The sequence below is a fragment of the Caretta caretta genome, chromosome 3 (genome assembly GCF_965140235.1).
Source record: "Caretta caretta isolate rCarCar2 chromosome 3, rCarCar1.hap1, whole genome shotgun sequence".
Lineage (NCBI taxonomy): Eukaryota > Metazoa > Chordata > Testudines > Cheloniidae > Caretta > Caretta caretta.
This window is the reverse complement of record NC_134208.1, coordinates 72,263,251-72,286,361: the sequence shown is the minus strand read 5'-3', so window position 1 is coordinate 72,286,361 and position 23,111 is coordinate 72,263,251. Positions and strand designations below refer to the sequence as shown.

General features: G+C 38.0%; 1 protein-coding gene across 7 annotated transcripts in view; it reads left to right on the top strand.

The window, feature by feature from the left end:
• EPHA7 (EPH receptor A7) overlaps positions 1–22,839 on the top strand; it is a 181,628-nt gene extending 158,789 nt beyond the window's left edge. For 6 of the 7 annotated variants that reach the window (XM_075126586.1, XM_048844983.2, XM_048844982.2 and 3 more), the window contains 7 exons: positions 1,537–1,722; positions 2,284–2,345; positions 3,330–3,539; positions 4,486–4,635; positions 9,184–9,377; positions 13,231–13,386; positions 16,093–22,839. In XM_075126586.1, the coding sequence (XP_074982687.1) occupies positions 1,537–1,722; positions 2,284–2,345; positions 3,330–3,539; positions 4,486–4,635; positions 9,184–9,377; positions 13,231–13,386; positions 16,093–16,207 (1,073 nt within the window). In that variant the 3' untranslated portion in view covers positions 16,208–22,839. Of the gene's footprint in view, positions 1–1,536; positions 1,723–2,283; positions 2,346–3,329; positions 3,540–4,485; positions 4,636–9,183; positions 9,378–13,230; positions 13,391–16,092 lie in introns of those variants that run through there. The other variant, XM_048844989.2, reaches the window with a different exon arrangement.
• Positions 22,840–23,111: the final 272 nt, after the last annotated feature.

Below are 23,111 nucleotides of genomic sequence, written 5' to 3'. Positions count from 1 at the left end.
GCTAATCCATTGTTTGAGATGAGAGACTACCACATCAACAGTTTAGAGTAAAAGGCTCTTGTGCTCCTCCTTTGATTAGGCTGAAATGCTATTTGTCAAGTCACTTTGAGCGAAATCTTGAAAAACCTCGCATGTAAACGAGGTGGAATTTAACACAGAAATCCAGTTCTGCTGTCACTTACAACAGGTTAAATCCAGAATAACTGTTGGCATCCCTGGAGTTACTCTGGATTTGCACACACATAAGCAAGAGGAGTTTGTTTTCAGTGTGTAAAATGGGCTTTCGGGAGCATGTAAATTAGAAGCAGCGTTGCGGTGCAAGTGTCATTTTTGCTGTGTTTAGCTATGGTCCAAATCAGTGGATGCGATTAGCTAGCAAGATTGAAAGGGAAGGTATACCTCTTACAGCAGGCTGACAGAGACACAAAGGAACTGCTATACTACACAGCAAAAACGACTATAGAACGTCTGCTAGGGATATTCAGAAAAGCAGCATAGAATTCTGAGAGTGCCTCAATCATTATGGTAGGATAGAATACTGAGCCTGTCTTGGATGAGTGCTCTGTGAGCATGTGTTTGTTGATTTTCACAAGGGTTATGGGATTTTTCTTGCTAACTTTGTCATTGCCATCCTGCTGATGCCACCTGTTATATGCAGGAGTTGGTGCCACTGTGGTGAGTCTTTGTTCTACACTATAGCCTTTTGTTTCTACCCAGTTCCCTGGTGACATGCTGAGCCAGTGGATGCTTGGCTGTGAGTATTACACACTCTGTGACATATCTTCTGGGGCCATCTATGGACATGGCCTTGAATGCCTATGCCAGATGACCAACTTTAGCAGTCATTATGGTTGGACAAGCAGTGTTTGTGAAGTCGTTTGGACTTTGCCAGCCCATGCTGTTTTATTATATGTGCGTGTGTTCCTGTTGTGCTGACTGGTAGAGCTGTTTGGAACAAATATGCACTTTCATCATGTAATCAAACAGAACATTCTGGTTTTTATGAAACTTTCATTAGAAAGGTTTTGATGTTGGGGCATGGGAGCGAAAATTTACCCATTTCATTGATTAATTAAATTAATATCTTCCATTTCATAAACTTCAGTGTGATTATTCTATTTTTGACAGTCCTTTACAGTCTGATTCTGACCTCATACCAGTATAAATTAGAAGTAACTCGAAAATAGGTGTGAGTTAAGAATCAGGGCTAAAAAAAGCAAGGAAATCCATCATCCTTTACAAAACTATTTTATTTTATTTTACATATTTATAGAAAATATTACTGATATTTTATAAAGACATAAATATCAGGGCAGGGGGAGGGGCTGACATAAAATGTTTGCTGTTTAGGCCCAATTCCTCAAAGAACTCAAAGCACGTACCTAACTTTAAGCTCTTGACTAGTTCAGTTAAAATCAATGTGACTATTCATGGGATTAAAGTTAGACATGTACTTAAGTGCCATGTTGAATGAGGGCCCCAGAGAGGACATTATATAAATGAAATGTCATTCGTAGTCAATCTGCTTTATTTTAGGAGAGTTTGGTGAAGTGTGCAGTGGGCGTCTGAAACTTCCAGGCAAGCGAGATGTTTCAGTAGCCATCAAAACCCTGAAAGTTGGCTATACAGAGAAACAAAGGAGAGATTTCCTGTGTGAAGCAAGCATCATGGGACAATTTGACCATCCCAATGTTGTTCATTTAGAAGGGGTGGTTACCAGAGGTAAGTAGTGGCTGGATGTTTCAGTCAGATAATAAGCTAACTGGCAGTAATTGCTATAATATGTCCACGGTCAGAGATTCAAATTAGAAATGAACTGCATACTCTTAATGGATTTTCTTCTGAGGCATAACTAACTAAAACAATACTCACTTTATGCTACAACCTGAGGAAAAAATTAAGATGCACACATGATTAAAAGATGGAGTACTTTGAAATACACTATTTTTCTACTTTCAATTAGCCTCAAAGACCATGCCGGAAGATAAGGTTTCTTATGTCTTTTCATATTATCTGAAGTGTCATTTTCTCAGAGTCCTCGTCACACAGCAGGAGTCAGGAGAACACGCTGACATTTTGATTTGTACAGTTTAATTTTGCGAATCATGACCATGCTCCATGCAGACATTTAAGGACTTAGAGCTCAGTAACAGTGCTGGAGGCTTCAAGAATGTTGGTCTCAACTATTCAGCCCTTTTATAGGAGCAACATGTGTTTTATCAGAAAAAGGCACTCAGTTCAGATTATGGTTTTTCAAACAAAATGTCCCTTCTTTTCCTTTAGGGAAACCAGTCATGATTGTAATAGAATACATGGAGAATGGGGCCCTAGATGCATTTCTTAGGGTGAGTACCTAAGGGAAATATCTACAGTAATTCAAAATATATTATGTATGTTACCAATTTAGCATAATAAAACATTTTCTCAGTCTGAAATGTGAACATGGCAAACACCAATAGATCTTTAAATTGTCCCAGCAAAATCAGATTAGAAATCAGAAGACCAGGCAGGATCAAACTGATACATTTCTTGGCATTTAAGTGATCCAATGTGGTACAGAAATCATGGTTTTGATTACCATCGTAGATTGAGGTTAATACCACGATACCTGAAGCCCTGTCATAATATTAACGCATTTGTTTAGAGGAATAATTTATTATTTTTAGCATGGTAGAAGTCCCTGCACAGGAATCCCTAAAGGAAGTACAGTAGTACTTCAGAGAAGAATGAAGGGAAAAGAAAAACTACTTTGTGACAATTTAGCATTTGCTGAGTGAGTGCTCAGAACTGCCAAGCAATGTCTTCACCATTTTAGCATTCCACATGTACAAGCTATAAAATGTAGAACGACTTGCAAAATGGTAGAGAAAGCAGAAAGATAATGATGTTTCCTTGATAAATTCTGTGCTGTAAATAAATCATCAGTATTTAGGATAAACAGAGGCTTTGATCCCCAAAGTGTAATACAGTTTATTTTTTATATATATTGATCATTGTAAAAGGTGAAGAACATGGAAGTGAGTTACAAACAATGCTATATAAAGTAGTTTTAAAAAAAAAGAACCTATCATGTCACAGGTTAATTAGGCTTTTATAACTTTCAGCAGGTTCCATTACTTTTAAGAGTTTAGCTATTCAGGCCTTTCTCAACCATGTGTCCTGCTTTGTGGCTAAAACCATACAGTTTTTGTTTAAAATGGATTTTCTTTGCCCCGAGATGCATTGCCTTTGGGGTAAGAAGTGACTAGAGTGAAGAATGTTTGCAAAGCTGATTTTCTTTTTCCCCCTCAAGTGCATTAACAAGTGTGCTGCTCCTGTCTTCCCTTCAGAAACATGATGGGCAATTTACAGTCATTCAGCTAGTGGGAATGTTGAGAGGAATTGCTGCCGGAATGAGATATTTGGCTGATATGGGATATGTTCACAGGGACCTAGCAGCACGCAATATTCTTGTCAACAGCAACCTTGTTTGTAAAGTGTCAGACTTTGGCCTGTCCAGAGTTATAGAAGATGATCCAGAAGCTGTCTACACCACTACAGTAAGAAACACAGCCATTTGACAATATTTCTTAGGGGTCAGGAGATCTTATTACAAACCAAGCAATAGCCTCTTGAAGATATGGTTGAGGGAAATACATTAATGGCCAGAGAGGTGCTAAGTAGTCCAAGGGAATTACAAGTCGTCTTCAGAAACCTGGCTTTAAATAACTTTCAGTAAATGTCTAATAACATAATCCTCTAGTGAGGAGAATTCTTGGAAGGTTTTACTGGTTTTAGTGTCTCATTCATATCTTTATAATTTTCTGAATGAATGGATATGGAAGTTTGATTTATAAAACTGTTTATCTCCTCTTTGAGCTCAGTAAAAGTATTTACATGGAAATCCAGGGGTACTACTTTTTCAGAAGTGAGAATTAATCTCACCTGAAAGCTAACTAATGTAAGGCATGACTGAAACATTGCTGCTACTCCCATGTAAGGTGTAACAATTCCCCCCTGGATCTTCCCTTATTCCTAGTTGGGATCACTTTGCCATAGCTGTTCATAGGACACAGCTTACTCCTCTGTTCTTTTGTCTAGCTAGCTCCACTTCCCATTCCTCCCTACCTTCAACCCTGCTCACTTATTGTGTAGATAATAGCTGCCTCATGGAGCTGATCCCTGATGCCTCACTGGAACAGCAATCCAGAGAGAACATGCAGGATGCTAGAGCTGACACTTATGCCACATTAATACTAATGACAATCTGGCCCTACATGATCAGACATGGATTTTGAAGGAGCCTTAAGAAATTTCAGTGGGATTTGAATGCCTAATTCCCTGAGAGTCAGACTCATTTGAAACTCCTCTGAAAATTCCAACATCGATCAACGTTTGAGAATGGCATAATTTTGGTGCCAGGGTTAATGGAAATAATTGTAAAAATGCCACTAAGAAAAACACTATGGACATTTTATTTATAAGCAAATCTTTTTTTTTAAATAGGGTGGGAAAATTCCTGTACGGTGGACAGCTCCAGAAGCCATCCAATATCGTAAATTTACATCAGCAAGTGACGTATGGAGTTATGGAATAGTTATGTGGGAAGTAATGTCTTATGGAGAGCGGCCTTACTGGGACATGTCAAATCAAGATGTAAGCTATACATTTGCTATATTTGTATGATTGCATACATGAGTACATATAAATAAATGTTCATATCAATTTTTTTCTTTCTACACACACAACTTGTTTTAACTCATAATAATTTTTGTAAAAATATTCTAGGATTTTTATATAGTGAAAAAATAAATATATGATTATCTAGCCAACAACATTAAAACTGTCATCTTCTTTGACACAAGTATGGATTTTAGGTTTATATCACGAGACTGAAACAGGATTGGGGCTCCAGAAATGATAGACAGACAAGTACTTCTTATTTTATTACATTAAGCTTAGCAATAATGACATGTTTTCATTCAAACACGAATTCTTAGTTTCTTGAACTCATAATTATGGTTAGTCGAGTGGAAAAAGTTGTCCAAAGTCCAAGTCAACAGTTAATGACATACTCTAGCAATTTCACTATATTTTAACAATATTCTTGTTTGTATAAGATGTGACCTAAAGCAGTAGGTTATCAATAATAGCACAGAATAGTATTAATCTTGACTTTCTTACAAGGATATCTGTTCACACCGCCTGTATACATAAACATATGCCAGAATGATTCTCATTCCGAGTTGTTCTTTTTTTTTTTTATTGAATGCTCGACATCAGAGTTATAAAAAAAAAAGCATATGAAAGTGTAAATGATGAGTCAGTTTGGCAGAGTGCAAAGTTGTTAATATTTGACAGGTCTCAGTGTCAAAGATTTCATGGACTGTCAAAATATGGGCAAACAAGTCTTTGGGGCAAAGAAAAAGAAATATTTACATTCCCTAGATGCCCAGTAGAGTTTCATTTCTTTTGACACCTTCCTTCTGTACTCGAGTCAAACATAAAAGGGGTCTGACAGGAATATAAGATGCCTCAAAGGCAAAGCTTACCTATCTTTCAGGGAAGAGTAAAGAAAAACTTTAAAACTGAAAAAAAAATCCAGTATCTTCTTGCTGAATTTTTGATTTTTTTTTAATTTATTTCCTTGTATTGTAAACAGTTGAGGGAATCATGTAAATTATCCTTGTTCATAAAAACACTAATCTCAAATCCTTACAATGACAAAAGAAATGAAATGACAAGTTATATCCCAATTAGCATGTACATTAAGGATTTATAAATTCCTAGTAAAATAATTTCAAACACTGATGTGTATTGTGATATGCAGATGTGCCCTAAAATATGCACACACTGCGCACACGCACACCAACTAACCCTGGAGACTCACCCATGTGGCAACATTTTAAAAACTGCCTCTAATTACCCACAATGAATTACAGTTACAACGAACCACAGGCAGAAATGACAACACTTAAAATGTGTCTTTACCAGATTTGCAGACGCTGTCAGCAGTTTGTTCACTTAAAAGCATCATTTGTGCCTACAGTTGAGTGTGGATGCAGAATTACAGGCCATGCTGTTGTTCCTTTAAAAATATGCCTCATTGAGTTTTCTGAGTTTGAAGGTTGTTTTTTTTTATTCTCTACTATACTGTTTTATCCTATATTAACAGTTTTGGTGCCTTTGGATAGATTTGCGTGTAGCAACGCAATCATGACCGTCTAAGCACATTCCTGTACTCAGTGGATATATCCATACAGCGTTGAGAAGTACTAGCTGAGCATTCAACCCAAGAGCAATCCTGCAATTGCACAGCAGGATGGCTCAGGGTGAGTGGCACAGAACCCTGCTCACTGCCTTTCTGCAGGCACAGTGCCTAAGCCTGGACTAGGCAGGTCCTCAGGCAGCCCGGAAATTTTGGAAGCACAAAGGTGTCTAAAAGAAACAATGGGCCAAGCACAGAAATTGAGGAACAGAGAATTGAGGCAAATGTAAATGATATGAATCTGTGCTATTAGCATGAATCCTTGCTGTATTCGATTAGCTATATTTGTTCCTATAAACTATATGATTATAGTATATAGAAAAAATCCCTTCATTTTTATTTACTGCTTGTTATCTAGTTTAGAACTGTTTTTTTCCCTTTACATAATAGTAATATTTTAAAGCCACCAAAAATTTTAGCTATTAACCGTCAATTTGGTTCTTTGAATCTTGAACATGCATAGACTATATTTTTAATCTTTTGGAAATCACCTTCTTCCTACTCCCACCATTCTGGCTATAGCCAAATCCGTTCTTTTTTGTTTCCCAATTTGATCCTTCAGACTTGTTTGCTCACACCAGATGTCAAAGACACTGGTCCTGCTGCATCCCTAAGGCCTTTCTAAAAATAATGTCATTATCATAGTCACTTCCTATCTATCTTCTGGGATCTCTCCAGAACACAGTGAGCATGTAAAAATACTTGCTAATGTGCCTCTCATTTCATTTGCCACTTCCTCTAAAGCTTTTGAATGTATGTTGTCATTCCTAGGAATCTTGTCATTTTTAAATCCCTTTAACCTTTTAATGACTGTGGTGGTGTTGTCTGGATGCATTTTTATTATTCACTGATTGTCTCTACAAGTCTGACCTAAAACTGATATTTTTATAATGAGAGATACAAAAAACGATTTTGATGTGTGTTTTTCTTCTGTCTGTAATTCCTGTATTCATTCTTTAGCATATCAGAATAGCACTTGTTTTTTTCATTTTGAATCATTGTTTCTTTTAAATGTGAGGGTTTTCCCCATAAATCTTGCTAATGGATCTTATCTCTCACTCTTCAAAATATTTTTCCTGTGTGTATACAGTATCCATTATTTGTCCCCTCACCCTCCTGTTATCTGAGTGGCACTTGTACTATCTCTGAGTATTCTTCGTCACTGTCTATCTTAGGTATTTATATAGCCCCCATTACTGAAGGGGCTGAGAACTTCACAGTTTTTAATGTATTTATTCTCACAACACCCTTGTGTGGTAGGGAAGTGCTACTCTTTATTTTACAGATAGAGTACGCAGGCACACTGGGGCTGGGTGACTTGCCCAATGTCAGAAAGGAAATCTGTGGCAGAGCAGGGTATTGAACCCGTCTCTGATGAGAGCCATTTCAACTAGACCACTGGTTCTCAAAGCCAGTCCGCCGCGTGTTCAGGGAAAGCCCCTTGCACTCCAGACCGGTTTGTTTACCTGCCGCACCCACAGGTTCTGTCGATTGCGGCTCCCACTGGCCACGGTTCGCCGCTCCGGGCCAATGGGGGCTGCGGAAGGGCGGCCAGCACGTCTCTTGGCCTGCGCTGCTTCCCGCAGCCGCCATTGGTCTGGAGCGGAGAACCGCGGCCAGTGGGAGCCGCCATCGGCCGAACCTGCAGACGCGGCAGGTAAACAAACCAGCCCGGCGCACCAGGGGCTTTTCCTGAACAAGCGGCGGACTGGCTTTGAGAACCACTGCACTAGACCATGTTTCCTGGGGCTTCACTTCCCCTCTGTAAAAGATTCTGATACAACCATTGATTCCAACCAACTTTCTGAAGTTCATTCTGCATTCTTTGCAGTTGCCTTTAGTTTGCAGTCCAGTGCTCTTGCACTTTCTCACACATCCTATGGAGTATTTTATAGATGAAGTTATTGTATTGACTAAACCTTGGATATTCACCAACTTTTATTTATCATGGCAGATTTATTTCATAGGGCTAAGCCTAGACCTGGTCTTGGTTTTTCTACAAACTGAGAGGAAACAGTCCTGTGTACTCCCCATCAAGAATCGACACCCTTCCTTAGCAATTCTAATACAATTATGTCAGTCAATGTCACTGCACTTGAAATCTCCCACAAACAGTTTTTTCGTCCTTTTTTACAAGCCTGTCTTATCTGCATTGCTTCCTGACATGCTTTCTTATCCTGCCTGCAAGGTGCATAGCAGTTTCCTGTGATTTTTCCTTAATCATTTCTATCTTTCTCTTAAATCCAAATGGACTTGACTGAGGAAGTCAAACAGTGGGTGCAATTCTTGCTTCAGACATTATGTCCTCCCTCATATCAGCATGTACCACCTTCTCATATTAAGTCTGACCTTGCTTTAGACTGTTACATTAAGATATCACTCAGCCAGGCCTCACTTTCCCGTATCACACTGTATTCAGATTGCTTGTTTGCTTCTAATAATATGGATTGGCATAATATGCAATTTTTTCTTCCTAATAATTTCTGTCCACTAAATATTTCCTGATTTTTTTTAAAGTCTGGGGGCTTTGGGGATTTTGTGGGTAAATGCACAGACTCATATCCATTTACAAATCAGTGCTTCAACTGCATCCTCTCTCTTAAAGGCCTTTGGGCAAATAATATTGCTTTCTAGAATATCTCTATCTATCCATTTATCTGTTGCACCCTAGGTGAATTTAATTGTTGCTCCCTGCTGCTGATTTGACTAGGTTATACAACTATGTTCTGCACACCATAGAGTAATATGTTTAATAATCAGAGAAGATAAAAATCAAGGGTATTGTATGAAAACAAGAATTCTAGTGTCAAAACAACAGACTCTGCTTTCATAATGCTTTGACTGTTTAATTTAGTTGCTTGATTTCTTTCCCAGTTATTAAAATTCATTCTCTAAATATTTCTCCCTTGATGAAATCCTCTTGTTCTGGCCATTAGGTTATAAAAGCAATTGAAGAAGGTTATCGTTTGCCAGCACCCATGGATTGCCCAGCAGGTCTTCACCAGCTCATGCTGGACTGTTGGCAAAAGGAACGTGGTGAAAGGCCAAAGTTTGAGCAGATAGTTGGTATTTTGGACAAAATGATTCGGAACCCTAATAGTTTGAAAACCCCTCTTGGAACCTGCAGCAGGTAAGAAAACTGCCAGTGAGGGTTTATAATTCTCTGAACATATATTGACTCTGAATGTGTTCTGATTAGCTGCTGGATCCAGCTCCCTCCAGCTGCTCTTCCCGCTACTCTCCTTTCTTCCTTCCCTTTTTGTTCCTTCTCTCCCCATTTCTTCCCTAGATGCCATTCAGTAACAATAAAATCCACCCAAAAATGACTTACCTAAATCAAAAATACCAAGTAAAAGAAGAAAAAAATCTTGCCACTAACGTTCCTCCTGTTGGCAAACCATGAACTCTGTTCACTCTGCTTGTATGTTCTATCCCATTTCCACACCCCTCCCTTTGTATGTCTTGTCTATTGAGACTATAAATTCCTCAGGGCAGGGACCATCATTGTCTCTGTGATTCCATGACGGGGTCCTGGCCTCTATGCACTGCTGCAATAAAAATAATAGTAGGAATACAGTTAAGCTCGGAAGAATTTGATTTTTATTGGGAAACTTCAATTTCATTGTGCTTACCCGCAAACCGATGACAAAATATTTCCATCAATAATAATCAACGTTTACAAATGCAAAGTGAGAAAAAGGCTGCTTGAGAACTTAATTAGGGTTTGATTTAAAGATATTTATTTTGACATGTGATGTTGACAATTTTTGTTTCAGTGGTTAAAAAGCTTTAACTTTTTGAATCTCAATGTCGGCTGTCATTAAATAATTATTGTCCGATCCTACCATTGTCTGAGCCCCCCCCCCCCGCCCCAGATTTCCCAAAACTGTGAAAATGTAATCAATACAATTTTCTTAAAAATAAACATTGTTTTCTGTCAAAAATATAAAAAAGAATCAAATTCTGCCAAGCTTAAATACAGTGTCTATATAGCCACCCTTTTTATACTGTGCTGCAGAGTGACCTCTCCTTTTTACCCTCACGACTCTATTTTTAATTCCATTCAGCCATTTGATCTTACTTAATTTTTTGGTATGACTTCAATGTTTTCTTCTTATAACTTGCCTGCTCCCGTGAGTTACTCAGTCACAGTTATCTTGTGTCAGGAGTCCCATGTTCAGATCCCAGCTCTGAGACTGACGTCATGTGTGACCTGAGGAAAGTCACTGCATCTTTCTCTCTTTCTGTTTCCCTCCATCCTTTGTCTGTTTTATCTATTTGAATCACAAGCAATTTGGGGCGGGGACTCTGTTTTTGATGATGTTCTTGTACAGGGTCCAGGGCAATGGGGCCCTGATCTTGTTTGGTGCTACTATAATACAAATAATTAGGATTGTTGATTAATTGGTTAACTCACACGATTAACTCAAAAAAATTAATCGTGATTTTAAAAAAAATAATCGCAGTTTTAATCGCACTGTTAATAGAATACAAATTGAAATTTATTAAATATGTTGGATATTTTTCTACATTTTCCTATATATTGTATTTGGTGTTAACTGAAATTAAAGTGTATATTTTCTGTCATATATTTCATATTATTTTCATTACAAATTTTTGCACTGTAAAAATGATAAACAAAAGAAATAGTATTTTTCAATTCACCTCATACAAGTACTGTAGTGCACTCTCTTTATCGTGAAAGTGCAACTTACAAATATAGGGTTTTTTTGTTACATAATTGCACTCAAAAATGAAACAATGTAAAACTTCAGAGCCTACAAGTCCACTCAGTCCTACTTCTTGTTCAGCCAATCGCTAAGACAAACAAGTTTGTTTATATTTACAGGATATAATGCGTCCATGCTGATGACACTCATTAAAAAAATAATGCGTTAATTAAATTTGTGACTGAACTCTGTGGGGGAGAATTGTATGTGTTCTGCTCTGTTTTACCCGCATTCTGCCATATATTTCATATTATAGCTACTCATGGGGGAATTCTGCGCCAAAAAACTAATAATTCTGCAGCAGAAACTTAAAAATTTGGTGCATGATATTATAAAATTTTGCTTTCTTTATTTGTCAAAATAATGCAATATAATCACTCTGGTTTCAATTATTTTGGTAATTTATTTAAACTATTATAAAATGGATAGAGAATTGAGGTGGGGAGCACTAGAGAAAATTCCCAAACCCCCTTGCCTAATAGTAATGTACGTAGGTTTGATCTTTATTTTTAGTTATTAGTCAACAGATATATGCAGCCACACGCTCAGTGTTGCATCATAGCCAATTGAAGACCAAGTGAGGGCTGAGGAACCAAACTCAAAATTTAGTCCAAAAATTTAGACCAATTCTGATCACTAAAACACCATAAGCATTTATAAGGCCATACTGTCCTTTATACCACTCTGGCAATGTAAAGGAGCTTTAAAACTTTTACACCTATTTTACTCCTGGGGGAATTCGCAAAGAGAATGGGAACAATTCATTAAGCAGGCAGGCTGCTATGTTCTGCTCCGCCTGAAAGGACAGTGTTTGTCCCACGCCTACCTCCTCAGAAACACCCCGAAACCCTGCCCCTCCATTCCAAGCATGCTGCAAAAGCGAGCGAGAGGGACAAAGTGTCTCTCTCTCTCACACACACGACTGCGGTGATTTACGTCTCTATTGGCTGCTCCGGTGCCTGAACCAACCTGCCTGCGCTTCCGGAAAAGGGTGTGTGACCACTCTTGCGGCTTCCTTTTGCTTCCCTGTCAGAAGTCATTTTTCTGGGGGGAAAGCAAAGAAATCTGCTGGGGTCATGAATTCTGCGCACACGCAGTGACGCAGAATTCCTCCAGGAGTAAAAATGTTAAGAACACTTTTGCTTCAGATTTGACAAAACGCAAAGAAGGTACTAATGTGAGATTTCTAAAGATAGCTACAGCACTCAACCCAAGGTTTAAGAATCTGAAGTGCCTTCCAAAATCTGAGAGGGATGAGGTGTGGAGCATGCTTTCAGAAGTCTTAAAAGAGTAACATTCTGATGCAGAACCTACTGAACCTGAACCACCAAAAAAGAAAATCAACCTTCTGCTGATGGCATCTGACTCAGGTAATGAAAATGAACATGCATCAGTCTGCACTTCTTTGGATGGTCATCGAGCAGAACCTGTCGTCAGCATGGACGCATGTCCCCTAGAATGGCATTGAAGCATGAAGGGACATATGAATCTTTAGCACATCTGGCACGTAAATATCTTACAATGCTGACTGCAACAGTGCTATGAGAACACCGATTCTCACTTGTTTGTCTGAGCAATTGGCTGAACAAGTAGGACTGAGTGGACTTGCAGGCTCTGAAGTTTTACACTGTTTTATTTTTAAATGCAGGGTTTTTTGTACATAATTCTACCTTTGGAAGTTCAACTTTCATGATAAAGAGATTGCAATACAGTACTTGTATTAAGTGAATTGAAAAATACTATTTATTTTCTTCTTTTTTACAGTCCAAATACTTGTAATCAAAAACAAATATAAAGTGAGCACTGTAATCTGTGTTTGCTGTGTTGTAATTGAAATCAATATATTTTAAAATGTAGAAAACATCCACAAATATTTAAATAAATGGTATTCTATTGTTTAACAGTGCAATTAATTGCGATTATTTTTGTTAATCACTTGACAGCCCTACAGATAATAAAAAAGAATGTTGATTTCCAGTGGATAACAGTAGCCCATCAGGTTGACTTCACTCTTAATGAACTTTTGTCATGCATTACAATATGCTAAGGGGAACGTTACCAAAAGCTGCAAAATACTCTTACATACGTGATTGTTAGCCATAGCAAACAATTAACAGAACAGGTGAAATTGCATATTTGACCCTATATTTTTCTATTCCTATTTCTATCCTCCACCTTCTCTGACTCTGCCAAATACTCTGTTATGGTTTATTATTTTAGGAAACAATTTATGTTACTGTTTTCTTCGCCTAGACCAATTAGCCCTCTTCTGGACCAGAACACTCCCGATTTCACCACGTTCTGCTCTGTAGGAGAATGGTTACAAGCTATTAAGATGGAAAGATATAAGGATAACTTCACAGCAGCAGGCTACAACTCTCTTGAATCAGTAGCCAGGATGACTATTGAGTAAGTTGGCACTGGGCATGTTTGACCTACATTTAGCAACCTTCTAAGTAAAAGCCAAATAATATTAAGTTGCAAAATACTAGACCCAAATAGTACAAACTCAGTTCGTAAGGCCAGATTCTGTCCTCACTGAGGTTTACTCAGCACAGGAGAGTGAGTCCAGGGAGCAGATCCTGTCTTCTTGATTCTCTGCCCTACACAATTAGTGTAGTTTAGAGCAGCCCAGCAGCATCTCTAACCTATTCCAGTTAGTAACAGTCATTTTAGGACTGTCTGCCAACATAAAATTGGCAGAGGACATCAGTGGAACAGGAACAACCCCCTTCTCCTCCCTGGCATGTCCTTATGCTCGGGCTGAGGAGGCAGGAGGCTTAGAAGCTGGCCGTGCCAGCTGAGAGCTCCAGCTAAAAGGGGGAATTCTCAGCTGCCCAGATGTGGCCAGTGTTTGAATTTTTGGGCCACCTGGGTAGTACATATGTACCAGACTCTCAGAAAGATTGTAGCCCATTTTTTAATGTATATGAAAATCACCACCACCACCCCCAGATCACTCCCTGCTAATGAGCATATCTCAAGGACTGGAAGATTTTGAAAAAACAACAAGGAGTCCTTGTGGCACCTTAGAGACTAACAAATTTATTTGGGCATAAGCTTTTGTGGGCTAGAACCCACTTCATCAGGTACATGGAGTGAAAATACAGGAGCAGGTATAAATACATGAAAGGATGGGGGTTGCTTTAGCAAGTGTGAGGTCAGTCTAACAAGATAAATCAATTAACAGCAGGATACCAAGGGAGGAAAAATAACTTCTGAAGTGGTAAGAGAGCTGTCCATTACAGACATTTGACAAGAAGGTGTGAGTAACAGTAGGTAGAAATTAGTATTGGGGAAATTAAGTTTCTTTTTGTAATGACGCAACCACTCCCAGTCTCTATTCAGGCCTGATGATATCTGATGATATCCAGTTTTCAAATTAATTCCAGTTCTGCAGCTTCACATTGGAGTCTGTTTTTGAAGTTTTTTCTTGAAGAATTGCATCTTTTAGGTCTGTTATTGAGTGACCAGAGAGACTGAAGTGTTCTCCTACTGGTTTTTGACTGTTATGATCCCTGATGTCAGATTTGTGTCCATTTGTTCTTTTGCGTAGAGACAGTCTGGTTTGACCAATGTACATGGCAGAGGGGCATTGCTGGCACAATGGCATATATCACATTGGTGGATGTGCAGGTGAATGAGCCCTTGATGGTGTGGCTGATGTGGTTAGGTCCTATGATGGTGTCCCTGGAATAGATACATGCACAGAGTTGGCACCGGGGTTTGGTGTTTTTGTTGTGTGGTATATAGTTGTTGGTGAGTATTTGCTTCAGGTTTGGGGGCTGTCTATAAACGAGGACTGGCCTGTCTCCCAAGGTCTGTGAAAATGAGGGATTGTCCTTCAGGATAGGTTGTAGATCCTTGATGATGCGCTGGAGAGGTTTTAGTTGGGGGCTGTAGGTGATGGCTAGTGGCGTTCTGTTACTTTCTTTGTTGGGCCTGTCTTGTAGTAGGTGACTTCTTGGTACCCTTCTGGCTCTGTCAGTCTGTTTCTTCACGTCACCAGGTGGGTATTGCAGTTTTAAGAATGCTTGATAGAGATCTTGTAGGTGTTTGTCTCTGTCTGAGGGATCGGAGCAAATGCAGTTGTATCTTAGAGCTTGGCTATAGACAATGGATCGTGTGATGTGGTCTGGATGAAAGCTGGAGGCATGTAGGTAAGTATAGCGGTCAGTAGGTTTCCGGTATAGGGTGATGTTTATGTGACCATCACTTATTAGAACTGTAGTGTCTAGGAAGTGGACCTCTTGTGTGGACTGGTCCAGGCTGAGGTTGATGGTAGGGTGGAAATCGTTGAAATCTTGGTGGAATTCGTCAAGGGCCTCCTTCCCATAGGTCCAGATGATGAAGATGTCATCAATGTAGCGCAAGTAGAGTAGGTGTGTAAGGGGACAAGAGCTGAGGAAGCATTGTTCTAAGTCAGCCGTAAAAATGTTGGCATACTAAGGGGCCATGTGGGTACCCTTTTTGCATGCTGTCTGTGTTGTGGATAAAGGGATTTGCATCCTTGCAAAGGAACCAGGTGGTTAGCATGAGCACAAAGGTTTGCTGGAGGTCGAGTGTGCCTCTATATTGGCTCTGTGGTCTCTTAGAGGTCTTCTTGGCTTTCATGAAGCAGAGCCGCAGGCCCTGCCCATTCCACCCTCTTCCCAGAGAGGCTTTGCAGGTCAGAACGTAGTGGGGATGGCGTTATAGAGACAGCTCCACCCTACCTTCCACCTATATGGCAGTGGAGGTTTCCTACATGCATGTCTCTAAAGGGCACAATGTGGTCACAGTAATCTTCCTTTTATACAGTGACTTTATCCTGAAAGCATCCTAGTAGGAGTGTTTTCCTACACTGAGTTTTCTTCGAGGGTACAGTTACACATGATAAGTGATGCAAAACAATGTTATCTCACTCCCAAAACTAGGGAAATGTGTATATTTCTGATGAGAAGATTGAGTAGGGTTTTAGGCACGATTCACAATATTGATATGAGGCTCCAGTATAGCTTTGGTATATTCAAACATGGGTGCCCAGGGTACTACTCAGTTTTAAGTGACTCCTTTATCCCATATAAGTGCACTGTACATCGAATAATTAATACTGTACACATTTATCTTTCCCAGTGATGTGATGAGTTTAGGGATCACGTTGGTTGGTCATCAAAAGAAAATTATGAGCAGCATTCAGACTATGAGAGCACAAATGCTACATTTACATGGCACTGGCATCCAAGTGTGATAGACATTTCTCCCTTATGAGGGAGGTAACGGACTGAGAGAACAGCACTGGCCTTCAGTATACATGAAGTGCTGCTGGAAGACACTTGATCTCCTGGGTCCTTCCTGCAGTGAAGAGAAGATCTACAAGAAGCACCTACAGACTTGAACTCCTAAGTGCCACCAGAGGTTACTAAAAGGGAATTGGGATCCACCACTGATGGCAAGGAAAACAGCAGTGACAATAAACAAAGTACTACCTGAAACACATACAAACACCTTGAGCTCTCTAACCTCCTTTTTATCTAATAGACTTTTTAAAATGTACATAAAGAATTTAAAAAAGAATATATTTGTCAGATAAAATCATGATACTATTGTTAAATTCAGCAAAATATTTTCCTTAAATCTTGATTTAAGAATCTTTTTTTAATCATTTGTGTTTATTCTTCATAAAGACCTTCTTTTAGTATGATGTTTATATCTCTGGACCTTTCTAGGGCTAATTCTATGACACATTACTACACTGGGTACCTCTGAAAGGTTACTAGAAGTTTTAGAAATGTAACAAGCATGACTGAGCAACATATATCTGTCCAAACATTGATATCCTTTTTTGTGCCATTTTATTCTGTTAAATCAACACTGTATTGACATGGTTTGCTAACTGGCAGGGAGTCAAGAAAATGCAAGTTGCTAAGAGCTCTGATATTTTTTAAAGAATTTTTTAAGGTTAAACATATATTATCTTTTAAAGGAAAAAAGAAAAAAAAGCAATAATGACCCCGAAGTAGTCCTAGGCACTTTTAACAAATTGTTTGCAAGATGATTTTAATGGACTAGATTTAAGATGAGATTTTTTAAGGAGTAGATCCATAACTGTAAACCAACTGAGGTATTTTATGGAGTGGATGATAATAGGAGTGCCTCAGAAGTCAGGTGCAGTTCTCCAGTGTTACCTATTTTAATCTGAGCACATCACATTTTTTTCAATGCTCTGCATTAGCAAATCTGAGAGAAATGGCTGGCATATATTTTATATGCATTTCAGTTGAGTGCAGTCCAGCTGTGAGAATAAGAATTTACCTTTGATATTAGAACTGTGGAGCATGAGGCAAGGGGCAGTTCAGAATTTTCACATTGTTTACTAGCTTTCATTGCTCTCAACACCAACACCATACACACACACACATTCATTTGGGAACTTGAGTGCAAAAGTACTTGCTCAATTAAAAACTTTTACACCATTTTTATTTATATATGTACCTTATTTAACTAAAATGTTAAACTACCATAAGCAATAAGAAAGCGTGGCTACAGATATTGCAGGAATGTATACACATCAGAGAGATGCTTTCAGAAATTATGAAAATTGTGAACTACCCCTTCAGTGAAATGCTGAACTTCCAAAGAGAATTGGGCTTCTTCCGTTGATTTTGATAGAGAAAGATCCCAGGGATCAGTCATGAATTGGTCTTGTTTGATAATGTGGGCATCCACAAAAAAACTGTAAATGTTCCTTTGTAAAACTTGTAAATTTAATTTATACTGTCTTGTTTTGTACACACATTTCTGTGTAGTGAGCTCTGAATACATTGAAAATGCACTATATTTTTCTATTTTACTTGCAGAGCGTCACAAAAGAACATGTATTTTCAGTGCTACATAATGTGTTTTCCCACATTTAGGACCAAAGACAGCTACAGAAAACTCAAATGGATCATTCCTTCCTCCACCCCACCCCTTTTTTTATCGCTGTACAGTGTTACATTTTCCATTTTATTTATTTGTTTGATTAGAAAAATCAGTTTGATTATTCCAATTTTCTTCTCCTTCTGCCTTCGTTGAAGAAAATCTGTAAAAAGCTTTTAATTAGCATAATCCCGTTACATAGACACTTCCATTTGTAATCTTTGTAATAGACTGTAAATATATTTTTGGAACTATAACACAATGTTCACAAGGATTATTTTTCAGTGTCCATATATGATCGTTTATACAATTCACAACCCTTTGCAGTCATGTTGAGAAGCATACTTTATGGCCTGGTTTGGCTATAAGAAAGAACGGCGAAGATTCTTATTTACCATTAGATTATCAACTCAGAAGAAATGAAGTTATTTGCATACACATAAGTCAGCAGGCTTTTTTTACTGTTAATTTTTTTTTTAGAAAATTATTAATATTAGAAGACAAAATGCACCACAAGCCCAAATTTTCAGTCTAATGCACCTAAACCTTCCGGCACTTAAGTTAGCAATTGTGTTGTGTTGTAGGCAGCCAGTTTTGAAAATCTTGACACTAAATCTACAATAAGGAACCTAGGCTGGACGTTTCAAAGGGGCCTAATGTACTCAGCTGCCCACATCCCATCATATTGCAATGGAATTTGGGTGCCTAACTCCACTAGGCCATTTTGAAAGCCCGAGTTCTAAATATACACATCTCATGGGAGTTGTGGACAAACCCTCTTTAAATGGAAAATGAGGCAAACACCTGTATGCGACTGTGTTCAAGAGGCACAAACGATGAAACACATCATATCTGAGTGTCCCCTTTGTTCTTTCACCAAGGGCCTGAAATACATTCACCAGCTCACTGCTGCAGCAATGTGCTGGCTATCAAATCTAGATACAAATTTGTAATCATTGCTACCTAGCCAAGCCGTATGAAAGAAGAAGTTCTAAGTGGTCTGACTTTCAAAAGTGTTGAGCCTTCTCCAGCATTCAGTCCTTGACTCAGCAAGATATCATGTGGTTCACTTTGTAGACCCTTCATGGGACTTGGGCACATGCTTAACCTTGAGCAGATATTTAAGTGCTTTGCTGAATAAGGGTTAACTTAACATGTGATTAAATACCTTGCTATATTGGGGCCTCATAGTTTAGAAGCTGTAGGGTGATCAATTATTTTCCATATCAAGCCACTTACTTAAGTACCTAACTATGGATTTAGGAGTTGAACTTCAAGCACCCACTTTTGAAAACTTTTGGGTTCAGGGGCTCGATCATGCAAGATGCAATGCTATTCCTTTTTAATAAGAGTTGAGGGCCACTCTGCACCTTTAGGAGTTGCTAGGCAGCATGGACTTATCAATGCAGGTTTGAAATCTTAACTTTAGGCAAAGAAATTTTAAAATGCGGCTCATAATAATGATTATGTCTACTTTATCTTTCCCCTTTACGGTCATAGCCAAGTCAGATGCTTTGAATAGATGATAAAACATTGATCATCTATCTCTCTTGACTGCCTTAAAGTTGCTACATATTCGTATGCCTTTGAAAGAGGCAGGACAGACCTTCAAAGCACAATCAATATTCAAATACCTAGTCTATCTTTCTGGCTAGAACATTATTGCAATTAGGAGTATATGTATGCATATCCAATTTTTAGCTGGCAAAGCATCAACATTATAATGTTGCTTTCAATTCTCTATGTTTGAAGAGAGATGGAACAGGGTAAGGAAAACAATGGCAGAAAAAGGTTGGAATCTTCTATTGAGACTCAAGCATTTGGCGAGCAGTGGAAGAAAATGTGGAAATTAAAAAAAAAAGTTTCCAATTATTTAGAAAATGAAACAAATCACGCGGGTCAAATTCTAGCCTTGTACCCCATCCAACTAAATTGAAGTCACTGGCGTTGTACAGGGTGTAAATCAGATTAGAATTTCTCCTTGTGTGTGCTTGACTGCTAGAAAGTTATTTTTTCTGAATGAACCAAATTTTCGTTTTATAACTAAGCTCTTCCATCACCAATATCTTCCAGATTTTCTTAAAACACACTTGTCGCTTCCAACAATGTGCAATGAATCATCTACCTGCAATTGTTAAGTAGGATATTAATTCTTTATTGCTCTAATTGTGTTGATGTTCCAGTGAAAGACCCAACTGTCCCACTGGTAAATTGCACTTCTATAACATCTAAAATAAATTGGAATGTTCTTTTACATATAACTTCACTCAAGAGGCTATGTGATCATATATGATAGTTATTGTTTGGATAAAATCATGTTTAACTGAAACTCTGACACGGTCATGTTAAAAAACTCCAGGAAGGAAAAAGTGCTTTTATGTATCTAAAACTTGAATGTTGTTTTTAATATCTCAATAATTCAGCTCCGTTTGTATTCACCATTTAAAAATTAGTTTTTGATATGTTTAAACTGGATTCATTTGGCATCCACTGAGTTAGTTTAAAGAAATTATTTTAAATTATATTTTGCTTTTCTCCACTACTAATTCACAGAAAATAATTTCCCAGTGTTTGGAATGTTACAAAAACTATTACTTTAATGTAGGGAATGAGTTTTACTTTATATTTGTCCGGTAAGAGTTGAAATAAGCAGAATTTGTCCTTAACTTCCAAAAGGATTTATATATAGCAATATAACTACAGTATAACAAATTATATTACTAATTTAGGGTAGATTTGTGTCATTTATGCATAGCCCATAATTAGAAGTGATGCAGATGTACATTGGCCCAGGGTGAGTTTCAGCAGGCATTCTACCTCTTAGAAACAGAATGGATCAGATAATGGGCAGTAAACACGGAGTATGATGTTACTGAACCAAAATAAGAGTATGTCCTTTTGTCACTTCACTTTTAAAAAAAAGAATACTCAAAAAGTTAGAAGTTAAAACCTACCTTTTTTTAAAAGCCAACCATACCATTTCTGAAGTTAAAAATGATATAACTCTTTTCACAAATGTCTGTTGTTTTTCTATTTCAAAATTATTTATTTAAATAGAGCATATATGGAAGGCAGGGGAAGAGACCAGGTCCCTGGTCCAGGTTAGAAATCCCGGTATAAGAAATGTGTGAGACAAATGCTTGCCTACAATAACTGTGACACCTGAGCTGAGGCTGCAGTAATACCAAACTCCAGTTTCAGGGGATTGGCCCAGGAAAGTTATTGTGTGTACTCAGATGAGTTAAACAAAATCGATACAATGTGACAGAGTAATTGTTTTTATCAAATTTGGTAGCTACCTGAAGATGGTAGATTCCGGATTTAGGAGACAACTCAAAATGTCTGAGCTTTGAGGTAGCACATAGGACCAGAAGGGACCTCCTAGGTCATCAAGTCCAGTCCCTTGCTAACACAGGCAACCTGGTCATAAATCTTGTATATACATTTTTCGGGCAAAAACTAGTTGGATTTTTTGCCCCCACAGCTATTGGAAGACTGTTCCAAAATCTAACTCCTCTGATAGTTAGAAACCTTCTTTTAGTTTTCAACCTAAATGTATTTGTGGCCAGATTTTACCTGTTCTTGTGCCAACATTGTACTTTATCTTAAATAGCTCGCGACCCTCCTTGCTGTTTACCTCTGTGATGTATTTATAGAGAGCAGTCATATTCCTTCTCAGCTATCATTTTAGTAAGTTAAATAAGCCAAGCTCTTTTAGAATCATTTTAGTTCCCGTAAAACTCAAATTCTGGGCAGCAGCATATTTTCCCCATTATTCCCCTAAGAATCAGAAGTCTGGCCAACAATTACTTTCAAGCAAGAATATTTATTGCTTGCATAGTGCAGCCTTCCATCTACTTAGGAATATAAAGACTTAAATTAAATTTCCCTTGAAAAACAGTGGTTTGAAGGGGAAAAAAATAAGAGGTTGGTGAACGTACAAAAAACATGACCAAAAAAAGAGACCATAAATGTCATGAAACCCAAAATATTACTTGGTTCTTCTGTCCTTATTGGTATTGCATTCTATATAGTCCTTTGCAGAACATGAATAATTACTGAAGGATATTACATACCAGATTAAAAGACGGAAATAAAAATGTGTTGTATCCTAGAGCTGAATGGAAGCAGTAAGCAAGCTAGATAGTTTTTGCTTTTGTTTTAAAGAATATATTTAAAATGTGTTAAGTTGGGTGGCTTACACATGTTAAGGCAGCGATTCTCAACCCGGGGGGTACATATTTGCCCAGTTTTAAAATAGGGTCCATAAAAAGCAGTAGTGAAGTCAGTACAAACTAAAATTCCATACAGACAATGACTTGTTTATACTGCTCTATATACCATACACTGAAATGTACGTACAATATTTATATTCCAATTGATTTATTTTATAATTATATGGTAAAAATGAGAAAGTTAGCAATTTTTCAGTAGTAGTGTGCTGTGACACTTTTGTATTTTTATGTCTGATTTTTGTAAGCAAGTAGTTTTTAAGTGAGGTGAAACTTGGGGGTATGCAAGACAAATCAGACTCCTGAAAGGGGTACAGTAGTCTGGAAAGATTGAGCCACTGTGTTAAGGTACAGGCTTCCATAACCTAAGTGCCACAACAGTGAATGTGTGATACCCATGAAACTGCGTTTGGGCATATGGGACGGATAAATGGTGTACAGTTTAAGAGTGATGGGTACTATTTGAAATTTATGAGATTAAGAGATCTGGTAGGTTATGTGCAGTAAGATCATGAAAAGCATTAAAAATTAAAAAGCAAAACCCTTGTCCTGCACTTGACTGGAACCAGAAAGTGAGTGCAACAACAGGGGGAAATGTGAAGATGTTTAGAATGTGTGACTATTAATGGTGTGGAGTTCTATAATGTCAAGTTTCAAAAGCTTGCAGGGAGGCCAAGAAGCATCAAAATTTATTTTTAAAGTCTCATAGTTAATAAAATATGGCTAATAACCTTGAGTGGAGTGTTTTTAATACTATGATTTTTCTGAAGGCCAGATTGGAATTTGTCAAAGAAACTAAATTGAGACAGATGGGAAAGCAACTGGTAGTACACAGCCCATTGAAGCAGACTTGAAAAACACATGAAAGGAAATTTTTACATTAAAGGCATGAAAGTAAAATGTGAAGTATGATGATATTTCCTCTCAGAGGAATCTAGAATGGCTTTCTTTGACTGGTATAATGATGGCAGATTTCAGCACTGATGGTATGCAAATTGGGCA